The sequence below is a fragment of the Prionailurus bengalensis genome, chromosome A1, assembly GCF_016509475.1.
Source record: "Prionailurus bengalensis isolate Pbe53 chromosome A1, Fcat_Pben_1.1_paternal_pri, whole genome shotgun sequence".
NCBI classification, from domain to species: Eukaryota; Metazoa; Chordata; class Mammalia; order Carnivora; family Felidae; genus Prionailurus; species Prionailurus bengalensis.
Genome location: NC_057343.1, coordinates 178,326,953 through 178,353,396, shown reverse-complemented (window position 1 = coordinate 178,353,396; position 26,444 = coordinate 178,326,953). Strand labels below are relative to the sequence as shown.

General features: G+C 41.3%; 1 protein-coding gene and 1 long non-coding RNA gene across 2 annotated transcripts in view; one reads left to right on the top strand and one right to left on the bottom strand.

The window, feature by feature from the left end:
* LOC122492379 overlaps positions 1 to 26,444 on the top strand; it is a 69,914-nt gene that overhangs the window by 30,551 nt on the left and 12,919 nt on the right. The window contains exons 2-3 of the long non-coding RNA XR_006299602.1: positions 19,451 to 19,608; positions 25,318 to 25,522. This is a non-coding gene — a long non-coding RNA (uncharacterized LOC122492379). The remainder of the gene's footprint in view (positions 1 to 19,450; positions 19,609 to 25,317; positions 25,523 to 26,444) is intronic.
* Positions 15,694 to 26,444, bottom strand: part of STK10 (serine/threonine kinase 10) — a 117,516-nt gene continuing 106,765 nt past the window's right edge. The window contains exons 18-19 of the mRNA XM_043596003.1: positions 25,384 to 25,497; positions 15,694 to 18,152 (exon numbers count right to left, since the gene is read on the bottom strand). Coding sequence (XP_043451938.1) covers positions 18,012 to 18,152; positions 25,384 to 25,497 — 255 coding nt within the window. The 3' untranslated portion in view covers positions 15,694 to 18,011. The remainder of the gene's footprint in view (positions 18,153 to 25,383; positions 25,498 to 26,444) is intronic.

The following is a 26,444-nucleotide window of genomic DNA, read 5'->3' as shown; positions in this document are numbered from 1 at the left end:
GCTGATGGCTCAGAGCCTGGAGCCTGTTTCCGATTCTGTGTCTCCCTCTCTCTCTGCCCCTCCCCTGTTTGTTCATGCTCTGTCTCTCTCTGTCTCAAAAATAAATAAATGTTAAAAAAAAAAAAATTAAAAAAAAAAATAGCTTTGGTTAAAGATCTGGTAAGAGTTCACCAAAAAAAAAAAAAGATGCAATTGAAAAGCAAATTGTTACTTTTGTGATATATAGTACTTTATTTTTTAAAATTTATTTTAATGTTTATTTATTTTTGAGAGAGAGAGAGACAGACAGATCATGAGTAGGGGAGGGGCAGAGAGAGAAGGAGACACAGAATCGGAAGCAGGCTCCAGGCTTTGAGCTGTCAGCACAGAGCCCAATGCGGGGCTCGCTAAGGAGATTAAGCAAACTTCTTATTTGGCAATGTTTCCCATGCAGCTTAATATATCAACTAAGCCTAAATAAATTAATATTTCTCTTTTATGCGGAAAGAGCGCAAATCTTTTGAGATTTTTTTAAAGGTTCCTCGGGAAAATCCCAAAATTAGTTCAAATTAAAAAAGAGAATTTGATTTGGTGAGGAGCATCTAGCTGGCTCAGTTGGTGGAGCATGAGACTCTGGATCTTGGGGTTGTGAGTTCAAGCCCCACACTGAGTGTAGAGATTACTTCAAAATAAAAGCCTTTTTCTTTTTTTTTTTTTTAAGTTTTATTTATTTATTTATTAGAGGGAGAGCGTGAGCAAGGGAAGGGCAGAGAGGGAGGGAGAGAGAGAGAGTCCTACGCAGGCTCCTCATTGTCAACACAGAGCCCAACACGGAGCTTGAACCCACAAACTGTGAGATCATAACCTGAGCTGAAATCAAGTGCCAAACGTTTAGCCAACTGAGCCACCCAGGCACCTCAAAAATAAAATCTTTAAAAAAACAAAAAATAATTTGATTTGGTGAAGTTCGTTAAAAATGTCAAAAGAGGGGCACCTGGGTGGCTCAGTCAGTTAAGCGTCCAACTTCGGCTCAGGTCATGATCTGATGATTCATGAGTTCTAGCCCCACATCCGGCTATCTGTGGTCAGCAGAGCCCACGTTAGATCCTCTGTCCTCCTCTCTCTCCCTCCCTCCTCACTCATGCTCTCTCTCTCTCAAAAACAAAAAAATTAGAATTTTTTAAAAAAGTGTCAAAAGATTTAAATTTTTTTTTAATGTTTATTTTTGAGAGAGAGCGCAAGCAGGTGAGAGGCAGAGAGAGAGGGAGACACAGAATCTGAAGCAGGCTTCAGGCCCTGAGCTGTCAGCACAGAGCCCGACATGGGGCTCAAACTCATGAACTGCAAGATCATGACCTGAGCCCAAGTAAGATGCTCAACCGACTGAGCCACCCAGGCACCCCAAAAGATTTAAAACACTTGATCAAATAGGACAACAGTTTCACTGTGAAACTCTACTTAATGTCCATTCAAAGTGACAAAAGATTTCAAAGGCAAATACAGAAAGTTGTATATTTGTAAAAAAAAAAAACTTATCTCTTTTAATGGCGAAGACTCAGGGTTTTTTAAAGTAATCAAAAGCATGATAAAGACAATATAAACCACAGGAAATTATTTTGATAAAACATAGAATCTTTGTTTTCTAAGCAAATTACTTAAAAGTCAAGGAAACCCTTTCATAATCCTGTCAAGAGCAGACCAAGGGCTCTTGGGTGGCTCAGTCAGTTAAGCATCGGATTTTGGCTCAGGTCATGATTTCATGGTCTGTGAGTTCAAGCCCATGTCAGGCTCTGTGCCGACAGCTCAGAGCCTGGAGCTTGCTTCCGATCCTGTGTGTCCCTCTCTGTCTGCTCCACCCCTGCTCACACTTTGGCTCTCTCTCTCTCAAAAATAAATAAACATTAAAAACATTTTTATAAAAAAAGAGAAGACCAATAATCTAAGAAAACTTTGTCCTTTTAGCATATGAAAGAAAATCAAATTACAGTTTTATATAAATACACTATATATTAAAGCTTATTTTTAAAAACCTTATGGTAAATCTATTCAGTTTTACTCAGCTTTGACCTCACGACATAAAATTTCTTTTCCACAAACCTTCTGCAACTTTCTATATCCATTTAGGCTCTGTCCCATTCTTTTTACTTTCTTATTCTGGAACAACCATTTTAGTTCAGACAACAATACTCTCTTTTTCCATAATGAAAAAACATCCTATCTTCTTTGCATATTCTGCACATAAACACACCTGATTTTCTTCCCACATTTTGTACACAAAATTGGATCCCTTTAACTTTTACTGTCTCTAATAAATAGATTTTTTTTTACATATTGATTATAAATTTTAATATTAGTAATCCTTATCTTCCGGTGAAAACTATGGCACAGACAATTGTGAACTGTCTTTCATATATTAGCATCCCATAGATCAGCAAATTTATAAATGCAGTTATAAAAGCACAATTTTTAGAGACATGTTTTCCATAGTACAATTTTTCCCTTTTTTTTTTTTTTAAGTTTACTTATTGATTTTGAGAGAGACAGAGACAGCATGAGTAGGGGAGGGGCAGAGAGGGGAAGAGAGAGAATCCCAAGCAGGCTGCCAGCACAGAACCTGATGAAAGTCTCAAACCCACAAAGCTGCGAGATCATGATCCAAGCCAAAACCAAGAGTCGGATGCCTAGCTGACTGAGCAACCCAAGAGTCCCTTGTAGTACAATTTTTCAATGTGGCAAAGACATTTATTAATATACCCAAATATCTTTTGTCTCTGTAAAAATTAAAATGCAAGGGCACCTGGATGGCTCAGTCAGTTGAGCATCTGACTTTGGCTCAGGTCAGTATCTTACGGTTCATGAGCTAATGACCTACATCGGCCTCTCTGCTGTGAGCCCAGAGCCCACTTTGGATCCTCTGTTCCCCCTCTCTCTCTGCCTCCCCTGGTCTCACTCTCTCACTCTCTCTCTCTCTCTCTCTCTCTCTCAAAAATAAATAAACGTTGGGGTGCCTGGGTGGCTTACTCGGTTGAGCATCCAACTTCGGCTCAGGTCATGATCTCAGTTTGTGGGTTCAAGCCCCATGTTGGGCTCTGTGCTGACAGCTCAGAGCCTAGAGCCTGCTTCTGATTCCGTGTCTCCCTCTCTCTCTCTGCCCCTCCCCTGCTCATGCTCTGTCTCTCCCTGTCTCTCAAAAATAAACGTTAAAAAATTAAAAATAATAATAAAAATAAATAAACATTAAAAAAATTAAAATGCCAAAACTAGATAAGCATGTTAAGCAATCCATGTCTCAGTATATTATCTATTTGAGAATGACATATACTCAATGAATATTCATTATATAGTTTAACTTAATGTAAAATTTTATCTTATTTAAATTTATTTAAATTATTTGTTTTTAACAATTATGCTTAGACATGAAACAGTTAATCATCATTTTAAGTTATTTTTCTTGTTGATAAAATTTGCAACATAAATATAGCATGAGCTAGTAAACCCAGGTAGAAAAAGTTGTATGTTTGCATTAATTTATGTTGACAATTCTGAATACATGCCTGTATTTACTAAACCAACAAACTTAAACTACTTTCTGTTTATCAGAAATTATCCCAGGGACCTCTGGCTGGCTCAATTAGTGGAGCGTGCTACTCTTGATCTTGGGGTTGTGAGTTTGAGCCCCACATTGGTTGTAGAGATTACTTTAAAAAAAAATCTTAAAAAGAAAAAAATTATCCCATATCATGTGAACTTGGAAAACATTTGGGTTAGATTATGTATTTCTGAAAGTTTTAGGAATACTTAATTTATACAAGTGTTTATTTTGCTTTTAGCCAATTAAATATAACTCTTTTTTTTAAGACTTTTTTTAAAGTGTTTATTTATTAATGGGGGGGAGGGGCAGAGAAAGAAGATAGAGAATCCCAAGCAGGCTCTACGCTGTCAGTGCAGAGCCTGACGTGGGGCTTGATCCCGTGAAACGTGAGATCATGACCTGAGCCAAAATCAAGAGTCAGATGCTTCCCTAAATAGAAGAGCCAGGCTCCCCTAAATAGAACTATTTTTAGAATACCACATATATATAATATACATAATATACATACTAGATAGACATAAACATACAGACACACACATAGATCTTATGTTTTCATCTTAAAATTTTTATTATGTCTCAGGTACAATAATTCAAAACTCAATAGTTTAGATCCAAATTGTGTTTGGCAGAGGGACTAAGTTAAGGTTTCCTGGTTAGATGGCCATAGTTTTTACTAAACATTTTTTATTTGCATGCTATAAAGATTCTTTCGCAGAAGCTATTTTTGGAGTCATCTTATCTTTTAGAAGCTTCTATGTACCAGTCAAAGCATGCATTCCATTATCTGTGAGAGTTTTGATCATCTCTTTTCAAGAGTGCTCTTTAAGCTGGATTTATCTAAGTGAAATGACCTCCAACTGGGCCACTACAATTCCAAATTATCTGAAAGTTCACACATTTTCCGAAAATACACAAGATCGTCATCCATAGTGGTTATACATACAAGAGGGAGGAGTCTTTACAGGACGTACAGAAAGAGTTTTAGACCAGGTAGACCCCATCTTTGCCTTTAGTTTCCCTAACCCAAATAATGTATGAGAGCCTTAGTAATCCTACCATGACCTAAAATCCAGAGAATCATGGTTGGGTTTTTTTTCCCTTACACGTACAGAGGGTGACTTACCAAGAAGCTTCAACAAACAAAAACAGAAAATATATATAACAGACAATGAAGTTGGAGAGCCCAGAACAAAAATACTGGAGCTCAAATCAAGAGAAATGTACCCTGGGGGGTGCCTGAGTGGCTCAGTCAGTTAAGTGTCAGGCTTCCGCTCAGGTCATGATCTCACAGCTAGTGAGTTCAGGTGCCGCATCAGGATCTGTGCTGACAGCTCACAGCCTGGAGCCTGCTTGGGATTCTGTGTCTCCCACTCTCTCTGCCCCTCCCCTGCTCACACTCTATCTCTCTCTCTCTCTCTCTCTCCTTCAAAAATAAATAAACATTTTTTTAAAAAGAGAGAGAGAGAGAGATGTACCCTGAAACTCCAGGGTCAGTGGGAAATCAGTGAGCCCAGTGTACTGTGTCAAAAGTTCAGGGGGAAAAAAAAACAGACGTAAAACCAATGACTCCCCGAAGTACTATTAGTAAAAATCAATTGTGCTTACACTAAAAAGGCAGTGTGCAAGCCAGGGGCTCTTAAACCAAAATATAGAATGAGGCTCACAAGTATATCATTATAAACCAGTTTATGTGGCATATAGGCAGTGACTGGTTACAGTATTTGAATTTTCTTAAATGAAAGGGAATCAGTTAGTGGTTATCTCATATCAGTTTTGGGATCAATTTAAGTTTCATTTATCATTTTCAGAGGCATAGGCAAGAAGTGTCCCAGGTCGAGTTAGCCTCACTTGCCTTAAAAAATAAGCTAGTAAGTTAAGCTTTGCCTGTATGACTCAACTGGTTTTGTCTACCCAGAGAATTTTCAAGTCTGGTCTTTATTTGTATTTGATTTTCACAAGAGTTAGAAAAAAATTATCTCTTGTCATAAGGACTCTTAAGAGCTACTCCCTTTGCAACTTTTTTTTTTCTTAGTTTATTTATTTTGAGAGAGAGGGTGAAAGCAAGCAGGGGAGGGGGAGAGAGAGAGGGTGATAGAATCTTCACTGTCAGTGCAGAGTCCGACACAGGGCTCGAACTCAAGAAACGTGAGACCATGACCTGAGCCAAAATCAAGAGTTGAATGCTTAACCAACTGAGCCATCCAGGCGCCCCCCTCCTTTTGCAACTTTCATATATGCAATACAGTATTATTAACTATAGTCTTCATGCTGTACATTATATCCCCATGACTTATTTATTTTATGAAGGGAAGTTTGTATCTTTTGACCACCTTCACCCATTTCACCTATAAACCCTCATCCCCACCCCTGGCAACCACCAATCTATCTCTCAAAGTCCATCTCTTTTGTTGCAAATAGCAAGATTTTATTCTTTTCTATGAATGAATAGTATTTCATCGTGCGTGTACACACACCACAGATTCTTTATCCATTCATTCATTGATAGACACAGGTTGTTTCCGTATATTGATTATTATAAATAATGCTGCAATGAACATGGTAGTGCATATCTTTTTTAGTGTTTTCATTTCCTTGGATAAATACCCATAGTGGAATTGCTGGATCATATGGTAATGATATTTTTAATTTTTAGAAGAACCTCCATACTGTTCTCCCCAGTGGCTGCATCAATTTACATTCCCACAAAGAGTGCGGGATGGTTCCTTTTTCTCCTCATCCTCATCAACACATGCTGTTTCTTGTCTTTTGATGATAGCCATTCTAACAGGTGTGAGGTGATATCTCATCATGGTTTTGATTTGCATTTCCCTGATGATTAGTGATGTTGATAATATTTTCATATACTTTTTGGCCATCTGTCTTTGAAGAAATGTATGGGGCACCTGTGTGGCTCAGTCGATTAAGCACCTGACTCTTGATTTTGGCTCAGGTCATGATCTCACTGTTCATGGGATCGAGCCCTGCATTGGGCTCTGCACTGACAATGTGGAGCCTGCTTGGGATTCTGTCTCTCCCTCTCTCTCTGCCTGTCCTCTGCTTGCTCACTCTCTCTCAAAAATAAATAAATAAACCTGAAAAAAGAAAAAAATGTCTATTGAGGTCCTCTGCCCACTTTTTAATCAGATTGACTCTTGCTATTGAGTTGTATGAGTTTTTTTAAATAAATTTTGGATTTTTAGGCCCTTATTATATATGATTTGCAAAAGGTTTTCAGTTTGATATAGTTCTGCTTGTTTACTTTTTATTTTTTTACTTTTGTTGCCTTTGCTTTTGGTGTCAGATCCAAAAAAATCCTCACTAAAACCAATGTTAAGGAACTGACTGCCTGTTTTCCTCTAGGAGTTTAATGGTTTCAGGCCTTACATTCAAGCCTTTTTTACCCATTTTGAGTTAGTTTTATATATAATGTGAAATAGTTACCTAGTTTTCTTTTTTTTAATATTTTAATGTTCATTTATTTTTGAGAGAGAGAGAGACAGAGTGTGAGCAGGGGAGGGGCAGAGTGAGAGGGAGGCACAGAATCTGAAGCAGACTCCAGGCTCTGAGCTGTCAGCACAGAGCCTGATATGGGGCTCAAACTCACGAGGCATGAGATCATGACCTGAGGTGAAGTCAAATGCTTAACCGACTGAGCCACCCAGCCGCCCCAATAGTCATCTACTTTTCATTTTTATCCTTGTGGCTATTCAGTTTCCCCAGCAGCATTTACTGAAGAGACTGTCCTGCCCATTTTATATTCTTGGGTCCTTTGTCATAACTTAATTGACCATACATGTGGGCTCTCTGTTCTGTTCCATTGATCTTTGTGGCTGTTTTTATGCCAACACCATACTGTTTTGATTATTTTAGCCCTGTAATATAGTTAGAAGTCAAGGATTGTGATGCCTCTGGCTTTGTTCTTTTTTCTCAAGATTGCTGTTGTTATTCAAGGTCTTCTAGGGTTCCATAAAAATTTTAGGGTTGTTCTATATCTGTAAAAAATGATGTTAGAATTTTGATAGGGATTATATTAAATCTGTAGATTGCTTTAGGTAGTATGGACATTTTAACAATATTCTAAGCCATGAGCATGGAATATCTTTCCACTTAATTGTGTCCTCTTCATTTTCTTTCATCAGTATCTCATAGATTTCAGTGTATGGGTGTTTTATCTCCTTGGTTAAATTTATTCCTAGGTGTTTTATTCTTTTTCATACAATTGTTTTTTTTTTTATTTTAATACTTATTTGAGTGAGAGAGAAACAACATGAGTCGGGGAGGGTCAGAGAGAGGGAGACACAGAATCTGAAGCAGGCTCCAGGCTCTGAGCTGTCAGCACAGAGCCCGACGCGGGGCTCGAACTCACAAACTGCGAGATCATGACCTGAGCTGAAGTCAGACGCTTAACCGACTGAGCCACCCAGGCGCCCCCATACAATTGTAAATGGACTTGTGTTCTTAATTTCTCTTTCTGATAGTCTGTTATTAATGTGTAGAAACTTATAAAGTAGCATACTTTATATTCTGGAACTTTCCTTAATTTATTAGGCCTAAAAGGCACTTTTGTGTGTGGGGGGGCATCTTTAGGGTTTTCTACATTTAGTATCATGTCATTTCCAAATAGTGGTCATTTTCTTCTTGCTTTCCAATTTAGATGCTTTTTTTTTTTCTTGCCTAATTGCTCTGGCTAGGACTTCCAGTATTGTGTTGAAAAAAACTGGCAAGCATGGGTATCCTTGTCTTATTCCTGATCTTAAAAGCACTGTTAAGTGTGATATTAGCTGTGGGCTTGTCATATTATGACCTTTATATGTTGAGGTATGTCCCCTCAAGCCCACTTTGTCGAGACTTTTTTTGATCATGAATGGATGTTGAATTTTGTCAAACGCTTCTTCCACATCTATTCAGAAAATCATATGATTTTTATCCTTCGCTTTGTTAGTGTTGTGTATCATGATTGATTTGTGGATGTTGCACCATCCTTGCATCCCTCCCTGGTATCCCACTTGGTCATGGCATATGATCCTTTTCATGTATTGTTGAATTTGGTTTGCTAATGTTTTGTTGTGGATTTTTGCATCTATGTTCATCAATGATACTGGCCTGTAATTTTCTTTTATTGTGGAATCTTTGTCTGGTTTTGGTATTAGGGTCATACTGGCCTCATAACATGAGTTTGGAAGTATTCTTTCCTCTTGAGTTTTTCTGAAGAGTTTGAGAAGGATTGGTATGAATTCTTAGGATGGTAGAATTAGCCAGTGAAGCCATCTGGTCCTGGACTTTTATTTCTTGGGAGGTTTTTTGGTTTTGTTTTGTTTTGCTGTTCTTGTTGTTGTTGTTTGGAGGTTTTTGATTACTAATCACTCACCTTACTAGCAATTGGTATATTCAGATTTTCTATTTCTTCGTGACTTGGTCCTCTAAGGCTGTGTGTTTCTAGGAATTTTTTCTTTTCTACCAGCTTGTCCAATTTGCTGGTGTTCGTATTACTGTGGTATCGGTAATGTCTCCTTTTTCATTTCCGATTTCATTTGAACCCTTGTCTTTTTCTTGGTGAGACTAAGTCTAGTTAATGGTGTGCCATTTTAATCTTTCCAAAGAACCAGTTGTTAGTTTCATTTATCTTTTCTATTGTCTTTTTAGTTGTTTTTTTTTTAAGTTTTATTTATTTTGAGAGAGACAGCATGAGCAGGGGAGGGGCAGACAGAGTAGGAGAGAGAGAGAATCCTAAGCAGGCTCTGCACTGCTGGCACAGAGCCAGACACAGGTCTTGAACCCACAAAACTGAGAGATCATGACCTGGGCAGAAACCAAGAGTCAGAAATTCAAATGACTGAGCCATCCAGGCACCCCCCCATCTTTTTAGTTTCTATTTCATTTATTTATACTCTGATCTTCGTTATATCCTACCTTCTACTAACTTTGGATTTTGTTCTTTTTCTAGTTCCTTGAGGTGTCAAGTTCAAACATTTATTTGAAATATTTCTTGTTTCTTGATATAGGCCTTTATCAGTATAAACTTCCCTCTTAGAACTACTTCTATTGTATCTCATAAATTTGGGGATATTGTATTTCCATTTTATTTAGTCTCAACAAATTTTTGTTATTTCTCTTGACTCATTGGTTGTTCAGTAGCATGTGGTTTAATCTCCACATAGTTGTGAATTTTCCAGGGTTTTTTTTTAATGTTTATTATTTTGAGAGAAAGAGAGCGAGAGAGCATGAACAAAGGAGGAGCAGAGACAGAGGGAGACACAGAATATAAAGCAGGCTCCAGGCTGTTAGCCTAGAGCCTGATGTGGGGCTTGAAGTCATGGACTGCAAGATCATGACCTGAGCCAAAGTCAGATGCTTAACTGACTAACCCAGTCACCCTTCCAGTTTTCTCCTCGTAATTGATTTCTAGTTCCATTCAATTGTGGTTGGAAAAGATGCTTGATATGATTTCAGTATCCTTAATTTATTGACTTGTTTTGTGGACTAAACTATGATCTATTCTGTAGAGCATTCCATGTATGTTATTCTGTTGCTTTTGGATGGAATGTTCCATATGTATCTGTTAAATCTGTATGGTTCAACATGTTATTTAAGGCTGATTTATCCTTATTGAGTTTCTCTCCAGATGATCTATCTATTGATGTAAGTGGTATATTAACACCCCTTACTATTATTGTGTTGATATTTCTCCCTTTAGGTATGTTAATATTTCCTTTATATGTTTAGGTGCTCCTGTGTTGGGTCTATAAATATTTTAAAAAGTTATATATTTTTATTGAATTGTGTCCTTTATCATTATATAATGTGCCCTTGTTTCTTATTATGTTTTTGTTTTAAAGTGGGTTTTATTTTTTAATTTTTTTAATGTTTATTTATTTTTGAGAGAGAGACAGAGACAGAGAACAAGTGGGGACAGGCAAAGAGAGGGAGACACAGAATCTGAAGCAGGCTCCAGGCTCTGAGCTGTCAGCACAGAGCCCAATGTGGGACTCGAACTCATGAACCACAAGATCATGACCTGAGCCAAAGTCGGATGCTCAACCGACTAAGCCACCCAGGCACCCCAAAGTGGGATTTTTTAAATATAATTATAGCTACCCCAACTTTATTTTGGTTTACATTTGTGTGGAACATCTTTTTTCATCCCTTTACTTTTAGTCTGTGTGTGTCCTTTACATGTGAAGTAAGTCTCTTGTAGACATCATGTAGATGGGTTTTATTTATTTTTTTTCCATTCAGCCACTCTGTCTTTTGATTAAAGAATTTAGTCCTTTTACATTTAAAGTAGTTATTGATAGGTATGTACCTATTGTTATTTTGTTCATTGTTTTCTAGTTGTTTTGTAGTTTCTGTCTCTTCCTTTCTTCTCTTGCTCTCTTCCTTGGTGGCTTGATGCCTTTCTTTAGTGGTATGCTCAGGTTCCTTACTCATGATCTTTTGTGTGTCTACTATAGGTATTTGCTTTGTGGTTACCAGGAGGCTTATATACAACAACCTATATTCATAACACTCTATTTTAAGTTGATAACACCTTGAATTTGAATGCATTTTAAAGCTTTATGTTTTTACTCTCCCCCAGCCTGTTTTATGTTTTTGTTGGCACAATTTTATACTTATCTTGTGTATTACTTGACTAATTACTGTAGTATTTTACTGCTTATTCTTTAAACTTCATACTAACTTTATAAATGATTGATCGACTACCTTTACTGTATATTTACCTTTCTGGTAAGATTTATTCTTTCATATGGTTTCTTGTTACTAATTGGCACCCTTTCTTTTCAGTGTATAAAGTACATTTAGCATTTCTTCTAAGGTCAGGTTAATGATAATGAATTCCTTTAGCCTTGCTCACCTGGAAAACTCTCTCTGCTTCAATTCTGAATGATAACTCTGCCAAATAGAGTATTCTTGGTTGGAAGGTTTTTTTCTTTCTGCACTTTGGATGTATCATGCCACTCCTTCTGGCCTGCAATGGTTCTGCTGAAAAATCTGCTGAGAGTCTAATGGAGGTTCCTTTGTACATAACAAGTTGGTTTTCTTCTTGCTGCTCTTAAGATTTGTCTCCTTGCTTAAACTTTTGACATTTTAATTATAATATGTCTTGGTATGGGGTCTTTTGAGTTTATCTCTTTGGAATTCTCTGGGTTTCTTGGATCTGGGTGTTCATTTCTTTCTCCAGCTTAGGGAAGTTTTCAGCCTTACTTCTTTCAAGTAAAATTTCTGCCCCTTTCTTCTCTTTCTGCGACCTCTATAATGCAAATGTTAGTCCACTTGATGTTGTCCTGTAAATCCCTTAAGCTGTCTTCACTCTTCAAATTTTTTTTTTTCTTTTTGCTCCTCTGATTGGGGAGTTCCACTGCCCTGTGTTTGAGTTCACTGATCTTCTGCTTCATCTAGTCTGCTGTTGAATCCCTCTAGTGTATTTTTCAGTTCAATTATTGTATTCTTCAGCTCTGAGGCTTGTTTGGTACTTTCTTATATTTTCTATCCATTTGTTAAAGTTCTCACTGTGCTCATCCATTCTTCTTCCAAGTTGTGTGAGCATCCTTCTTTTCCCAAATTGGGTGAACATCTTTATGACCATTACTTTGAACTCTTCATCAAGCAAATTACTTACACATTTCATTAAGACTTTTTTTCTAAGGTTTTATCTTGTTCTTTTGTTTAGAACATATTCCTATTTCCTGATTTTGCTTGACTCTGTGTTTGTTTCTATGTATTAAGTGAAACAACCACCTCTTCTAGTCTTGAAGGAGTGGCCTTGTGTAAGAGATGAATATTATTGTTCAGCCTTGTCTAGCTCTTGAACCTTTATGATTTTCCATGCAGCCTATTTTATTTTTAATGTAAAGCTCTCATTGTTGAGGGTGTACCAAGCTCTGTCCATCCTAAAGTAGGGGATCTCAGCATCTAGATTCAGGCTGATTGGAAGCCAGACCTTCAGGTAGCAGCTTTTGAGTATGCAAATATATACAGTACTGTGAGACCACAAGCATGAACCCTGCTGGCCACCAGACAAGGTGATCTGGAGGTGTTCCATGGATGACATTAGCAAAAATCAGGGCTCCAGAGAAGTGTATATGCTCGTTTCTGGGAGATACTAGAGAGCTGGAGCAAGGCAGAGGGAGAACACAAAGGTGGTATTCCCCCAGCCTACATAGGCACCTCCATAGGCCTCTAGATGTGTGCTAAACCTAAAGCCTGCCCCTCAGGCCACAGCTCCAGAACAAGCATTTGAACCTCTTTCACAGAAAAACTAGGGTGTGTTTTAATTTACTGTCTGTGCAGTAGTATTCTGGGAGTGATAGCCTGCCATGAACTGTCTCCAGTTGTTATAGTCCCATGGGACCCTGGAACACAACCTCCCCGCACTTCAGCCCCCAGATCCAGGCAATCAAGAGGCATCCTGGGAGCAGCAGCCAAAAAAAACTGGGACACAGGATGCAACTAGTGCACTGACGACATGTACAAATTCTCCTTGCAGAGATCCTGGCACACTGGTCAGGTTCACATTTATACCCTCTCTAGGATCAGCAAATGTTCTCAGGGTAAAGCACCAGAATCATCTCTCTGGCCTTCTCTCGTTTTTTTTTTTTTTGTTGTTGTTGTTGTTTTTTTAACATTTATTAATTTTTGAGAGACACAGAGACAGCGTGTGAATGGGGGAAGGGCAGAGAGAGAGGGAGACACAGAATCCGAAGCAGGATCCAGGCTCCGAGCTGTCAGCACAGAGCCCGATGTGGGGCTCGAACCCATGAACTGTGAGATCATGACCTGAGCCGAAGCCAGACACTCAACCGACTGAGCCACCCAGGTGCCCTGTTCTGTCCTTGTTTCAATCTGGGCTTTGTAAGTCTTCACTATCTTGTAGTTTTCTTGCGCCTTCAAGTAGACGTGTTGAATATTTTCGTCCAGCTTTTCTAATTGTCCTCAGCTTTAGAGGACTGGTTTGAATTACCTAGTCTGCCATCACTGGAAGTGGATGTTCTCTCAGTTTTGTTTTTAACTGGCAACACATTGGTTAATCAGACCTAGTGAACATCTCTGGTACCATACTAGGTTGATATACATCCAGTCTACAGCCCCCAGGCTACCACTGCTTCCTTTTCAGATCCTTTATGGCACGAGGAGCCCAGATGGAGTAACTCAGTGTGGCAACATGCTGGGTTCTAGGTGTTTAGGGATCAGCTAGAGTCTTACTCCCTGCCCTTATGGGGTCTACCATCTGTCCTTTCCTTCCTAAAGCCTCCAGCCTTTGTGGGCCATCATTCCCACCAGCATCAATGTTAATCTCTGTCCTCGGCTGGTCTCTTGAGTTGCTGCAGTCATGATTTCAACTGTCCTTCCCGAGCAAACTCTTTCCCAGACTTCTTACTGCCCTTGGGGTGGTAAGGGTCAGCTTGAGCCCATGTACATGGGTCTGGCCCTGTTCTCTCCAGCCTCATGGCTCATAAACCATTTCACAACCCAGTCCCTGAATACTGGTCCTCCCAGATTCTGCATCACCATCTCTGAGAGCTCTCCCCTCATTCTCCAAGGCTCCATCAGCCTGAACTGACACTCTTTCTCCAGGTCTGTTTCCTCAGCAGGACAAGTATTTTGAAGACCATGTCAATGTCTTACTCATTTCAGCACCTCAAGCACTTAGTGCATAAGAGGGCTCAGTTACTGTGGAACGATCTCATTTCTCAAGTTCCATGTATCCTTTGATGCATTATCTTCTTCATCAGTCTCATGAATCCTTTTTCCTGGGAACCCCAGTCATTTTTCTGTCCCTTAATGGGAGGCATGCCAGCTGCTGTTTGCTTGCACTGCACCCCTTGCCCCAACACACCAAGTCACAGACATATGAGACACCCTGAGAGTGGACCACCACCTGCTGGTCAGCAGGTTTCTAGGACAGTGACAGCTCAGGGCTGCAGACACAGTAGAGGTTCTTAATTTGAAGGCATTCCACCAAGAATGCAAACCCCTTCTGAAAATACTTTCAGATGCACAATGTAAAGCACATAGATTACAAGTGAAACCTATCATAATGAAATATAGGTACCAAAATATTAGAAAATCTATATATATATTGGCTTATAGATGTGATCTATATATGTAATATGCACATCTCGATTTCTCTTAATGTTTATTTTGAGCGGGGGAGGGACAGAGAGGGAGAGGATCCCAAGCAGGCTCCACCTGGGGCTTGATCTCATGAACTGTAAGATCATGATCTGAGCCAAAATCAAGAGCTGGATGCCTAATCAACTGAGCCACCCAGGCGCCCCTGAATATCTCAATCTTAAATAACAGGAGCTAACAATTAGTACGATAACTACTGTTATTTCAAAGCGACGAACAAAATTTTGAGGTGTTTGCACAGCAGTAACATGAGATGAAATCTCTGAATTCTATTGCTGACAGTCTCAGGTACCACTTATCCTAACAGAGCTGGTTGCCTGCATCCATACAGAAAGGAAATACTGAATTTCAGAGCTTAGTCAAACTAAAAACCAAATCTTTTCCCATCCAGGAACAAAGACACCCTGAATTCTACCCTCGGACCCCTTGCTGGTGATAGGGGAGGTCTTTAGACCCCAGGTTAAGAACCCCTGAATGGGGTTTTAGAAGCATGGCAGAAAAATGCTTTTAAATACAGCAGCTGTTAAGTGCATGACTCTTAGTGTAATGGGCAGCTGAGAGTGGGAGAGGAGGTGTGGTGGAGACAGCACCTCAGAAGGTCTAATTTGAATTTCATAGGCATCATTTACCAGTGTGGTGAAATTCAGCCTGACCTTACCCTTGCTTCATATCTATTTGCTCCTCTATAAAATGGGAATGACAATGTCTTCCTCACAGGTTGTTAAAAGGATTCAGTAAGTTAGTATTTGGAAACTCCTGGGGGCCAAATGTTTATTGTTGAATGAGAATGTTGTTCAATGTCTGTAGAGAACACACACACAATATAACTCCTTTCAAAACAGAAACCCACCTCAAAGTCTGACTGGCCGTGTGACCTGGAAAGCACCAGTGCACTGAGAAGATGGTGAACCCTTTCTTGCCTGGCAAATGTGGCTAAGTCTGCTGTGCTGTTTCCACCCCACCCAAGAGAATAAGCACAAATGCAAATAGGGTTTCTCTCCTTTTGCTATTTTATTAGAAGCATATTTACATTCTTGCAGTTAAACTTTGTAGAGAACATTTTACAAAAGTTTTGTATAAAGTTTTGAAACTACATAAAAATAACTTCTATCCTTTATAAAGGGAAAATATAAGTTAGTTATATTTACTCTGCCAAAAACGGACTGAAAACAAGAAACAGTTCCATCTGTCCCTTCCCGAGGAAACATTAGCACGGGGCATGCGGAATACTGCGTGGGCCTTCTCACTGGTGGGCATGCGTGTTGGCTCAGTCATGAGGCTGGAGGACCCAACCGGCCCCCATCCAGAAAGGAGAGGGGAGCCATCAGGACTTGGGCAGCACTGAACAGGAAAGCAGCAACTCTTGAACAAGATTCAAATGTGAATGAAAAGCCAAATAGGGGAATGATCAAAGACTTTCGTCTGAACCACGAAACCGTCATTTCGTGTAAATGCCCCTTCTCACACCCCAGGCAATAGTGTAAACACAACCCAAACCAGCCCTGCCTGACCATTTGCCAGGGCCAGCCTTGGCTGGTGGAACCCGGACAGTGTTCTGTAATTACACTGCTGCTAGGTCACATTTTCCCGGCACCTGTGTACCAAAAAGAATAAAAGAGGACAATTGTTTCACTGGTCTCATCTGTGTGAGACCAGAAAACTGCTGCATCTGGGTCAAATACTGAAGCAGGCAAGCTCAAATGTTCACCAACTTAGGACCACTGCCTTCCCACAGCCCGCAGAGCATCTTCACTGCATATGTAAGCCTTGGGAACCCTAAGTCCCTTCTTATTGAATGGCAACCCTCCCTCCCCAAGATCCAGTTACAACCAGTGCCAAGAAACTTGCAGAGAATTGCTGTAGGACAAAGTGTCAAACCTTAACGTGTAGGAGTGAAGAAGGAAAAAGTCCTCCTGGGATGTCAGCCACTCCATCATGACAAAACAGTACCCAGACTTAATACGTCATCCATGATTCCTCAAACTCGCCTTCAGTTTTCTGTTTTATTTAAAGCAGGTTATCGTCCTATAGAAGCCATTTGTTTATATTTGTTTCAAGTTAGAAATCAAAGTGAAAAAAGCTTTCTTTGTAGATAAACTGAATGCCTGTTTGAGCATTACTTTTTATCTACATCCTGCAGCCTGTGGGATCAGAATCTGTGGGTGGCCAGCTGAATAACCCGAAGGCCCAGGATTCCATCTGAGAAGCAGCAGCTTTGCATCTGCTCTGTTGCTGGGGGCAGGAAGCATTGCATTTCTCCCTGATGTTTTTTCATCCTGAACAGAAATCCCAGCGACTACCAGCCTCTGTCTCAAGTATGAGGCCAGACTCCTGCTAGGAGGGGCAGAGGGAAACAGCCTGCAGACAGGATGGGCAAGGATGAGACGGGAACAGCCTAGGCTGTGAAAGTCTTGTGTGGTGAGGAATTTATCCCTGAACACAGCATCCAGCGTAGGCGCCAAAGGGAATCACAGACCGGCAGTTCAGCCTATACCATCTTGTGCCAGTACCCAGCACCCTTCAAACCAATGGCTCCACCTAAACATGCTCAGTGGCACAGGCTCAGGCAATGAGTATGTTTCAACCCACCTGGCACAAGAGGCCCAGAGCAGAGGCAAGCCTGGGTAATGCCACGGGGCCAAGCCTTGTGTATGTATGTGTGTGCAGGCAGAGGGACACAAGATGGCAAGAAACACCCAAGGCCAGCAGAATGAATGATTCAGGCTCTCCTCCAGCCCACTATTGTAGACACAGCCTTGTCTCAAGAGGGAAGCAAATTGGGGGCTACTGGAAGAATGAGGGCACCCCCTGAGCAGCTGGCAGCAGGACGGGCTTCGCTAGAAACTGAAATGGCTGTTAGGAGCCGTGTTCTTGTCTGACACCACACCAAGAATCACAATATGGACAAACTCATGGTGACTAATGGTAGCGCTTTGTGCCCACACATAGCAAAACTGAAGTTTTGGCAAGCAGGAGGGTCTCAAGGCTGCAGAACACCATTCCTTCCGGGCCGTGACCCCACTAGCAGCCCAAATCACTGACACCTTGAAGGGATGTGGGGCTCAGAGGGGACATACATTAGGATCAGGCAACACATAATAAAACCTCGCCCTCCATGAGTGAGCGAGAATTAAGGAACACTGGGGGGGGGGGTCTGTTGGGCATAGCTGGGGTAACACAAGGCAAGGGGCTAGATGCGAGTTGGCCTGGAAGCAAGAGGGAAGGGGGGGGGGTCCTGAGTTACTTGTTCACAGAGAATGGGAGGGCCTTGGAGGCCCGCCAACCTGCCAGCCACAGCCCCAGGTGGCTGTTAAGAAGCATCCACAGAGCTATAGGGGAAGAACTTGGTGGCCTTGTTTGGGGTGGTAGGGTTCAGGCATTCTGTCTCCTCATTCAGTTTGAAGAACATCTCCTGCTCTCGCTTCTTCTGGTTCAGATCTTCTTCCAGAGCCTAGGACAGAGAGAGGGCACAGTCAGATGCCATTGGCATGGATCTCCCAAACACAGGACCCCCACCAAAGTGGCCTCCTCTGGAAATTTCCCTTCCCTCCCAACAAGCCTTTGCTGCATGGGTAACTTGGTCTTCCATCTTTCCTTTCCCAGAGTGCATCACCCAGAAGACAGGTACCACCTCTAGCTTCCTTCTTTCACAACCATGCAGGATTTTGTTGTGGATCAAGGGCCATAGTTTGGTGAAATGCCATCTCAAGGGGGGGGGGGGGGGCGGTAGATGCCAGTCTCCTGGCAGGAAAACAATGGAATGGAGAAAGACCCAAGGTAGAAAATGGACAGATTTAACAGTGGGTGATTGGGGGGAGGTGGGAGGACAGGGCCAGAATATCCAAGTACATTGTGTTCCTAATGAGGATACTGCCCCACAGAAATCACCTAGGGAGTTGTCTTCAAAAATCATGTGCCTTCCCACCATCCCCTGACACTGTGATTCTGAAAACCTGCAGTACGACGGGTTCTCTGTGTTGTAAAAGCCCATTTGGTAACTCAGAGCAAGTGTCTAGTGTCTTGGTTGAAGTTCTCCTTTGCCAGATGTATTAGCATTTTTTTAATTATGTTTTTTAGGGGCACCTGGGTGGCTCAGTGGGTTGAGCATCCGACTTCAGCTCAGGTCATGAGCTCACGGTCTGTGAGTTTAAGCCCCGCATCAGGCTTTGTGCTGACAGCTCAGAGCCTGGAGCCTGTTTCAGATTCTGTGTCTCCCTCTCTCTCTGCCCCTCCCCCACTTATGCCCTGCTCTGTCTCTTAAAATATGAATAAACGTTAAACATTTTTTTAATCTTAAAAAAAATAAATACATTTTTTAAGTTTTTAATTTTTATTTTGAGAGAGAGAGAGAAAGAAGCAGCAGGGGAGGGGGGGTGGAGAGAGAGGTGGGGACAGAGGATCTGAAGCAGGCTCTGTGCTGACAGCAGAGAGTCCAATATGGGGCTCAGACTCACGAGCCATGAGATCATGGCCCGAGATGAAGTTGGACGTTTAACTGACTGAGCCACCCAGGTGCCCCCGGATATATTAGTGTTAAAAGTGTTTGTGGTAAGCAAACATTATATATAAGCAAGATATAAGTGGTACTGTGTAAGCTCTTGTAACAAGTTACGAAATCCAGTGCCTATGGGAGCCAGCCAGATGAACTGAATGAAGAAAGAGAGCTGGGTGTGAGGCAATAGGGAGTGAGGAGGACTGTGGTGAGGTGAAGAGCACACACTGTGTCTGAAGACGGTGGTTTCTTTTCAGCTCCAGCTGATGTCTGTCACGTGGTACAAAGAGCCCAGTGTGGCCAGAGCTCCTGGATTCACAAAAGAAACTGGAAACCCAGATTCTTATGAAAAATTCCCTTACACAGGCATTCCCTCGGAGATACTGTGGGTTTGGTACCAGACTGCTGCAATAAAGTGAGTATCATGATACACAAATGAATTTTCTGATTTCCTAATGCATATGAAAGTTGTTTATAAAAAGTTATGTTTATAGTACACTGTGGTCTAAGTGTGCAATAGCCGTGTCTAAAAAAAATGTATGTACCATAATGAGCACATACTTTATTGCTAAAAAGTGCTAAACGTCATCTGAGCTTTCAGCAGTTCATGACGTTTTTGCTCGTGGAGTGTCTTGCCTCAGTGTCGATGGCTGCTGATTGAACGAGGTGACTGCTGACGGTGTGGCTGTGGCAATTTTTTTATTGACATATAATGTTATGTTTTGGGTGTGCAACATAGTGACGACAGTTTTGTACATTATGCTATGCTCACCAGGGTAACTGTAGTTATTTCTTAATTTTTACTACTGAGGTATAGTTCACATACAATTCCTTAAAATAAGACAATGATGAAGTCTGCCACATTGATGGACCCTTCCTTTCACAATTTCTCTGTAGCCTGTGATGCTGTTTGACAGCATTTTACCCACAGTAGAACTTCTTCCAAAACTTGAGTCAGTCCTCTCAAACCCTGCCTCTGCCTTATCAACTAACTTCATGAGATATTCGAAATCCTTTCTTGGCATTTCAACAGTCTTCACCAGGAGTAGATGTCACCTCCAGAAACCGTTTTCTTTGCTCATCCATCATCAGCAGTTCGTCCTCTGTTCAAGTTTTACCCTGAGACGATAGCAAGTCCACCACATCTTCAGGCTCCACTTCTAATCCAGTTCTCTTGCCATTTCCACCACATCACAGTTACTGTCTCCACTGAAGCCCTGAACCCCTCAAAGTCACCCACTTCTTCCAAAGCCCTGTTCATGTTGATATTTTGACCCCCTCCATGAATCACGAATGTACTTAATGGCATCTAGAATGGTGAATCCTTTCCAGAAGGTTTTTAGCTTACTTTGCCCAGATCCACGAGAGGAATCACTACCTATGGTAGCTATAGCCTCACGAAATTGTATTTCTTAAATAATGACACTGGAAAGTCAAAGCTACTCCTTGACCACGGGCTGCAGAATAGATATTGTGTTACCAAGCATGAAAACAACATTCATCTTTTTTTAAAAAAATAATAATCTTGTTGTACATCTCCATCAGAGCTGTTGGGTGACCAGGCACACTGCCAATGAGCAGAAGATATCAACAGCGGGTTTGAAATACTCAGTAAACCATGTCGTAAACAGATGTGCTATCATCGAGGCTTTGCCGTTCCATTTATACAACACAGGCAGGATAGAGCATAATTCTAAAAGGCCCTATGATTTTCAGAATGGCAAATGAGCACTGGCTTCCACTTAAAGTCAATAGCCGCACTAGCCCCTGACAAGAGAGAATCAGCCTGTCCTTTGAAGCTCTGAAGCCCAGCATGGACTGTTCCTCTCCAGCTCTAAGTCTTCTCCTGACATAAGGCTGTTTCATCTATATTGAAAATCTGTTGTCTAGTGTAGCCAACTTCACGAATTCCCTTTGCTGCATCTCCTGGATAACGTGCTGCAGCTTCTACATCAACACTAGCTGCTTCACCTTGCACTTTGACGTTCTGGAGACAGCGTCTTTCGTTAAACCTCATGAACCAACCTCTACTAGCTTCAGACTTTCATTCTGCAGCTTTCTCACCTCAGCCTTCATAGCCCCGAAGACAGGTTAGGGCCTTGCTCTGGATTAGGCCTAGCTTAAGGGAATTCGTGGCTGGTTTGATCTTCTACCTAGATCATAAAAATTTTCTCCCTTTCAGCAGTAAGGCTGTTTAGCTTTCTTATCATCCGTGTATCCACTGAAGTAGTACTTTTAATTAAAAAATTCTCCTTTGCATTCACAGCTCGACTGTAGCTGTTTGGTGGGGAAGGACAGTATCTCAAGTCTCAGCGTGCCTTCCTCACTAAGCTCGATCATGTCTAGCTTTTGATTTAAAGCGAGAGGGGCGCCTGGGTGGCGCAGTCGGTTAAGCGTCCGACTTCAGCCAGGTCACGATCTCGCGGTCCGTGAGTTCGAGCCCCGCGTCAGGCTCTGGGCTGATGGCTCAGAGCCTGGAGCCTGTTTCCGATTCTGTGTCTCCCTCTCTCTCTGCCCCTCCCCCATTCATGCTCTGTTTCTCTCTGTCCCAAAAATAAATAAAAACGTTGAAAGAAAAAAAAAATTTTTTAAAGCGAGAGACATGCAACCCTTCCTCTCACTTGACCACTTTGAGGCCACTGTAGGGTTATTCACTGGCCTCATTAATTTCACTAATACCGTGTCTCATGGAATGAGGCCTGAGCAGAAAGGAAGAGAGCTGGAGGAATGGTCAGTCAGTGGAATAGTCAGAATACACAACAGTTCACCATCTTTTTTCCCCATAAAATGCATTTTTATTGTTTCTGTTGAAGTATAGTTGACACACAAGGTTACATTAGTGTGAGGTGTACAACATAGTGATGTGACAACTCTGTACACTAGGCTGGGCTCACAAGGGTAGCTGCCATCTGTCACCATATAATGCTGTTACCGTTGACTATATTCCCAACGCTGTAATTTGTATCCCATCCCCTCCTATCAGTTCTCTGTATTCACGGGTTTTTGTTCCTGCTTTTTGTTTACTTTGCTTTGTTTAGATTCCACATATAAATGAAACATATGGCACTTGTCTTTCTGTGTCTGGCCTATTTCACTTAGCATAATACCCTCTAGATCCATCCATGTTGTCCAAAATGGCAAAATCTTGTTTTTTTAGGACTAATACTCCATTGTGTGTGTGTGTGTGTTATACATGCAGTCATCTAGTGATGGACACTTGGGTTACTTCCCTATCTTGGCCATTATATATAATGCTGCAGTAAACAGGAGTGCATATAGCTTTTCAAATTAATGTTTTTGTTTTGTTTTCCAAATATCCAGTAGTGGAATTACTGGATCATATGGTATTTCTAGTTTTAATTTTTTAAAATATGTATATATTTTAAAGTTTATTTATTTTTGACAGAGAGAGAAACAGAGCATGAGTGGGGAGGGGCAGAGAGAGGGAGACACAGGATCGGAAGCAGGCTCCAGGCGCCGAGCTGTCAGCCCAGAGCCCAACGTGGGGCTGGAACCCACGAACCGCGAGATCATGACCTGAGTCAAAGTCAGACGGTCAACCGACTGAGCCACCCAGGTGCCCCTCTGTTTTTAATTTTTTAAGGACCCTCCATACTGTTTCCCACAGTGGCTGCACTGATTTACATTCCCACCAACAGTGCACAAAAGTTCTTTTTCCTCTGCATCCCTGCCAACACTTGTTAATTTCTGCTCTTTTTGATACCTAGCCCTTCTGATAGGTATAAGGTAATATCTGTTTGTGGTTTTGATTTGTAGCTCCCTGAGGATTGGTGATGTTGAGCATCTCTTCATGTATGGTTGGTCAAATATAGGTCTTTGGAAAACTGTCCATTTTTAATCAGATTATGGGGGGGGGGTGGTATTAAGTTCTTTATGTATTTTGGATATCAACCCCCTATTGGATACATCATTTGCAAACATTTTATTCCCATTCAGTAGGTTGCCTTTTCATCTTGTTGACGGTTTCCTTCATTCGCTATGCAAAAAACTTTGTGGAGTTTGGAGTAGCCTCAATAGTTTATTTTTGCTTTTGCTTCCCTTGCCTTAGAAGACATAGCTAGGAAAATGTTGCTGTGCCTGATGTCAGTTCACCATCTTTTGTGGTCACAAAACAATTATGACAGTAACATCAAAGATCACTGATCACAGATTACCATAACAAAATAATGAAAAGGTTTAAAATATTGCAAGAATTATCAAAAGAGACACACAGAGACATGGAGTGAGCAAATGCTGTTGGAAAAAGGACACTGGTAGACTTACTCACCATGGGCTGCCACAAACTTTCATTTTGGAGAGAGGAAAAAAAATGCAATTATCTGTGAAGCGCCATAAAACAAAGTATGCCTGTACAAAAATTTTGAAATTTCTATATGTTGGCCAAACCTAATGCCTGTGCGCCAATTTCAGCCCATGGATAATCAGTCTGTGACCTCTGCTAAAGAATAACAATTATAACGGCTACCACTTTTTGAACAGAGAGCTTTAGTAACTTGCCCCGCGTTTCATAGCTAGTAATAGGGGAGCCAGGACTTCATCCAAAACCTGTGCTCTTAAGCGCTACTCTCTTCTACCTACCATATATATTCATGTATATAACCTAAGGCAGGAGTCTAATCTTTTTTCTGTAAAGGGCCAGATTATAAATATTTTCAGCTTTGCAGGCTGTGAAGTCTCTGTCACAACTACTCGAACTGCCGTTGTACTTCAAACTCGGCCACTGACAATGTGTAAATGAACGAGCATGGCTGTGTTCCAATAAAATTTTATTTACAAATACAGATGGTAGGCCAGATTTGCCCATGGACAATAGTTTACTAACACATGCTTTCAGGGAAGAAATGTTCTATCTACATTTTACAGTCCTAAAAAGCAAAGATTGCGAAGGAAGGACTGGTCCGAGGCCACATTCTGTGTCAGCCGTGACCCAAGCAACACTTTATGGATGCTACCAGATACTCTATACTTACTTGAAAGAATTAAGTCTGAAGTTTTCTAAAAATATTCCACAGTGTACAGTCATCTCTCTTCCCCTGTATAGCTCAAGATTGCTGACTGTAACACGAGTGTGAAAGAACATTTCTATCACCTCTGGTTAAGTGTTGCAGCAGTAACCCAGGTAGCTAATGACATACAATTCTACAAAGAACTCTGCGAAACAGCAGCCCCCAGAGGCAAAATCCAATGCCAGCTCCCCAGACATACACCACAGTACCTCCCCCAAACCCAGGTGCCCCTGAAATAGGAGACAGTTGCTAGAGGCAACGTGACCATTCATCTTCAAACTCTCTCAGGATGTGCCAAGGGTATAGAACCACCAGGTAAGAGAACCAGGTGAACGTTTGTTTCCTGATACCAGAGTCAACCGATGTCAGCAGGAGCATTATTGATTTGAGTGTCAAGTATCAAAAGGCCCAACAGGCCATGATTATAGAAAATGACGAACATGGGCCTGCTGCCAGGAAGGTCCAGGACCCTGGCCAGCTGCCAGCCATAAAGCTCCATTAGCACAGGTTAGGGAAGCCTCAATTCAAGGACTTCCAAGGCCATTACTTAGCTGAGGTGGGCAGCTGCCTCTTGTCCAGACCACAGTGAAAGCAAGCGGAGCTGATGTATGATGGCAGAACAAACCTCAGGGCTTCAAGACATGTGATCAAGGGTAATTAAGGCAGCTCTCTCCTCAGAGAGCTTAGGGGCGGAAGGAAATGAGTATGTCCTTGGTCTGCACTACAGGCTGATGACTTTTTGCATCACACGGTACAATATTCACATCTCCACTTTACAAATGACCACACTGAGGCCCTGTGATGGTTAATTTTATGTGTCAACCTGGCAAGACATGGTACCCAGTTGTTTGGTCAAACACCCATCAAGATGTCACTGTGAAGGAATTTTTAGATGTGATTAAAATTTAACTCAGTAGACTTTGAGTAAAGCAGATTACCCTCCCTAACATGGGTGGGCCTCAAAACTGCAACATCAACTCTTTCCTGGATCTCCAGGCTACAACCTGCCCTGCAGATTTCAGACTTACTAGCCCTCCACAATCATATGAACCAACTTCCTAAAGTAAATCTGTATCTTATCTATATTCACATCCTAGGCAGACGCCTGTGGCTCAACATGGAGAAAAGCCTACTGTTGAGCCCACGAGCCCAGACGTGGTTACCTTTTTGCGTGGCCGAAGCTTATCCCGCCATTCCTTCAAGTTCTGATTATGGCTCTCATCTAGGGCCTTCAGCTTCTGGGTTTCATGTTCTACCAGGAGGTGACACTTCTCATTCTGGAACAAATTCCAGGCAGAACAGGTAAGAAAACTTAGAAGGCAGAGGTGCAGAAGGCTGAAACATACCTCATGCTGTAGCCAGTGATGGCACCAGCATGATTATTATTTCTTCTCTTTGATTGTAATTTATAGGAAACTCTATGCGTATAAATACATACCAAGAGATGCCTGGAGGAACATTTCAGAATATTCATGTTAATAGTTCTTATTGTGTAGTGGGATCTGCAGTAATTTGCACTTTACTTCTTTGTGCTATTTTGCATTGTTTGAATTTTTCAATATGAATATATATGTCATTTTAACAAAACAGTGAAACTATTAATAATAAGTAAAAATGTGTCCTACCACCACTAGAGGCAGCCACTGCAAAAATGTGATTTTCTGGCAGCCTCTGTCCTAAATGTTGTTTAGCTCACCCTCTATATACAATTCTGAAACCTGCTTTCCCACCACCCTTAACATTATAATGTAAACATTAATTAACTTCTAAAGAATTAACATTTTTCATTGTTTTTAATGAAAATTTTAATGCCTACAGAGTATCCCACAGCATAGATTCATCAAATCTACTTAAATATTCCTCCATTTTTGGTCACTTAGGTTGCTTTTAATTTTCACTATGTTAAATAGCATTGTATTAACCATTTGTGCTATGGACTGAATCGTGTCCCCCCAAGGTTCATATGTTGAAGCCCTAATCCCCAGTGTGGTGGTATTTGGAGGTGGGACCTTAAGGAGATAATTACATTTATTTCTTTTTTAATGTTTATTCATTTTTGAGAGAGAGCATGAATGGGGCAGAGAGGGAAGGGGACAGAGGATCTGAAGAGGGCTCTGCGCTGACAACAGCGAGCCCCACACGGAGCTGGAACTCACGAACTGTGAGATCATGGCCTGAGGTGAAGTCAGACGTTCAACCAACTGGGCCACCCAAGCGCCCCAGG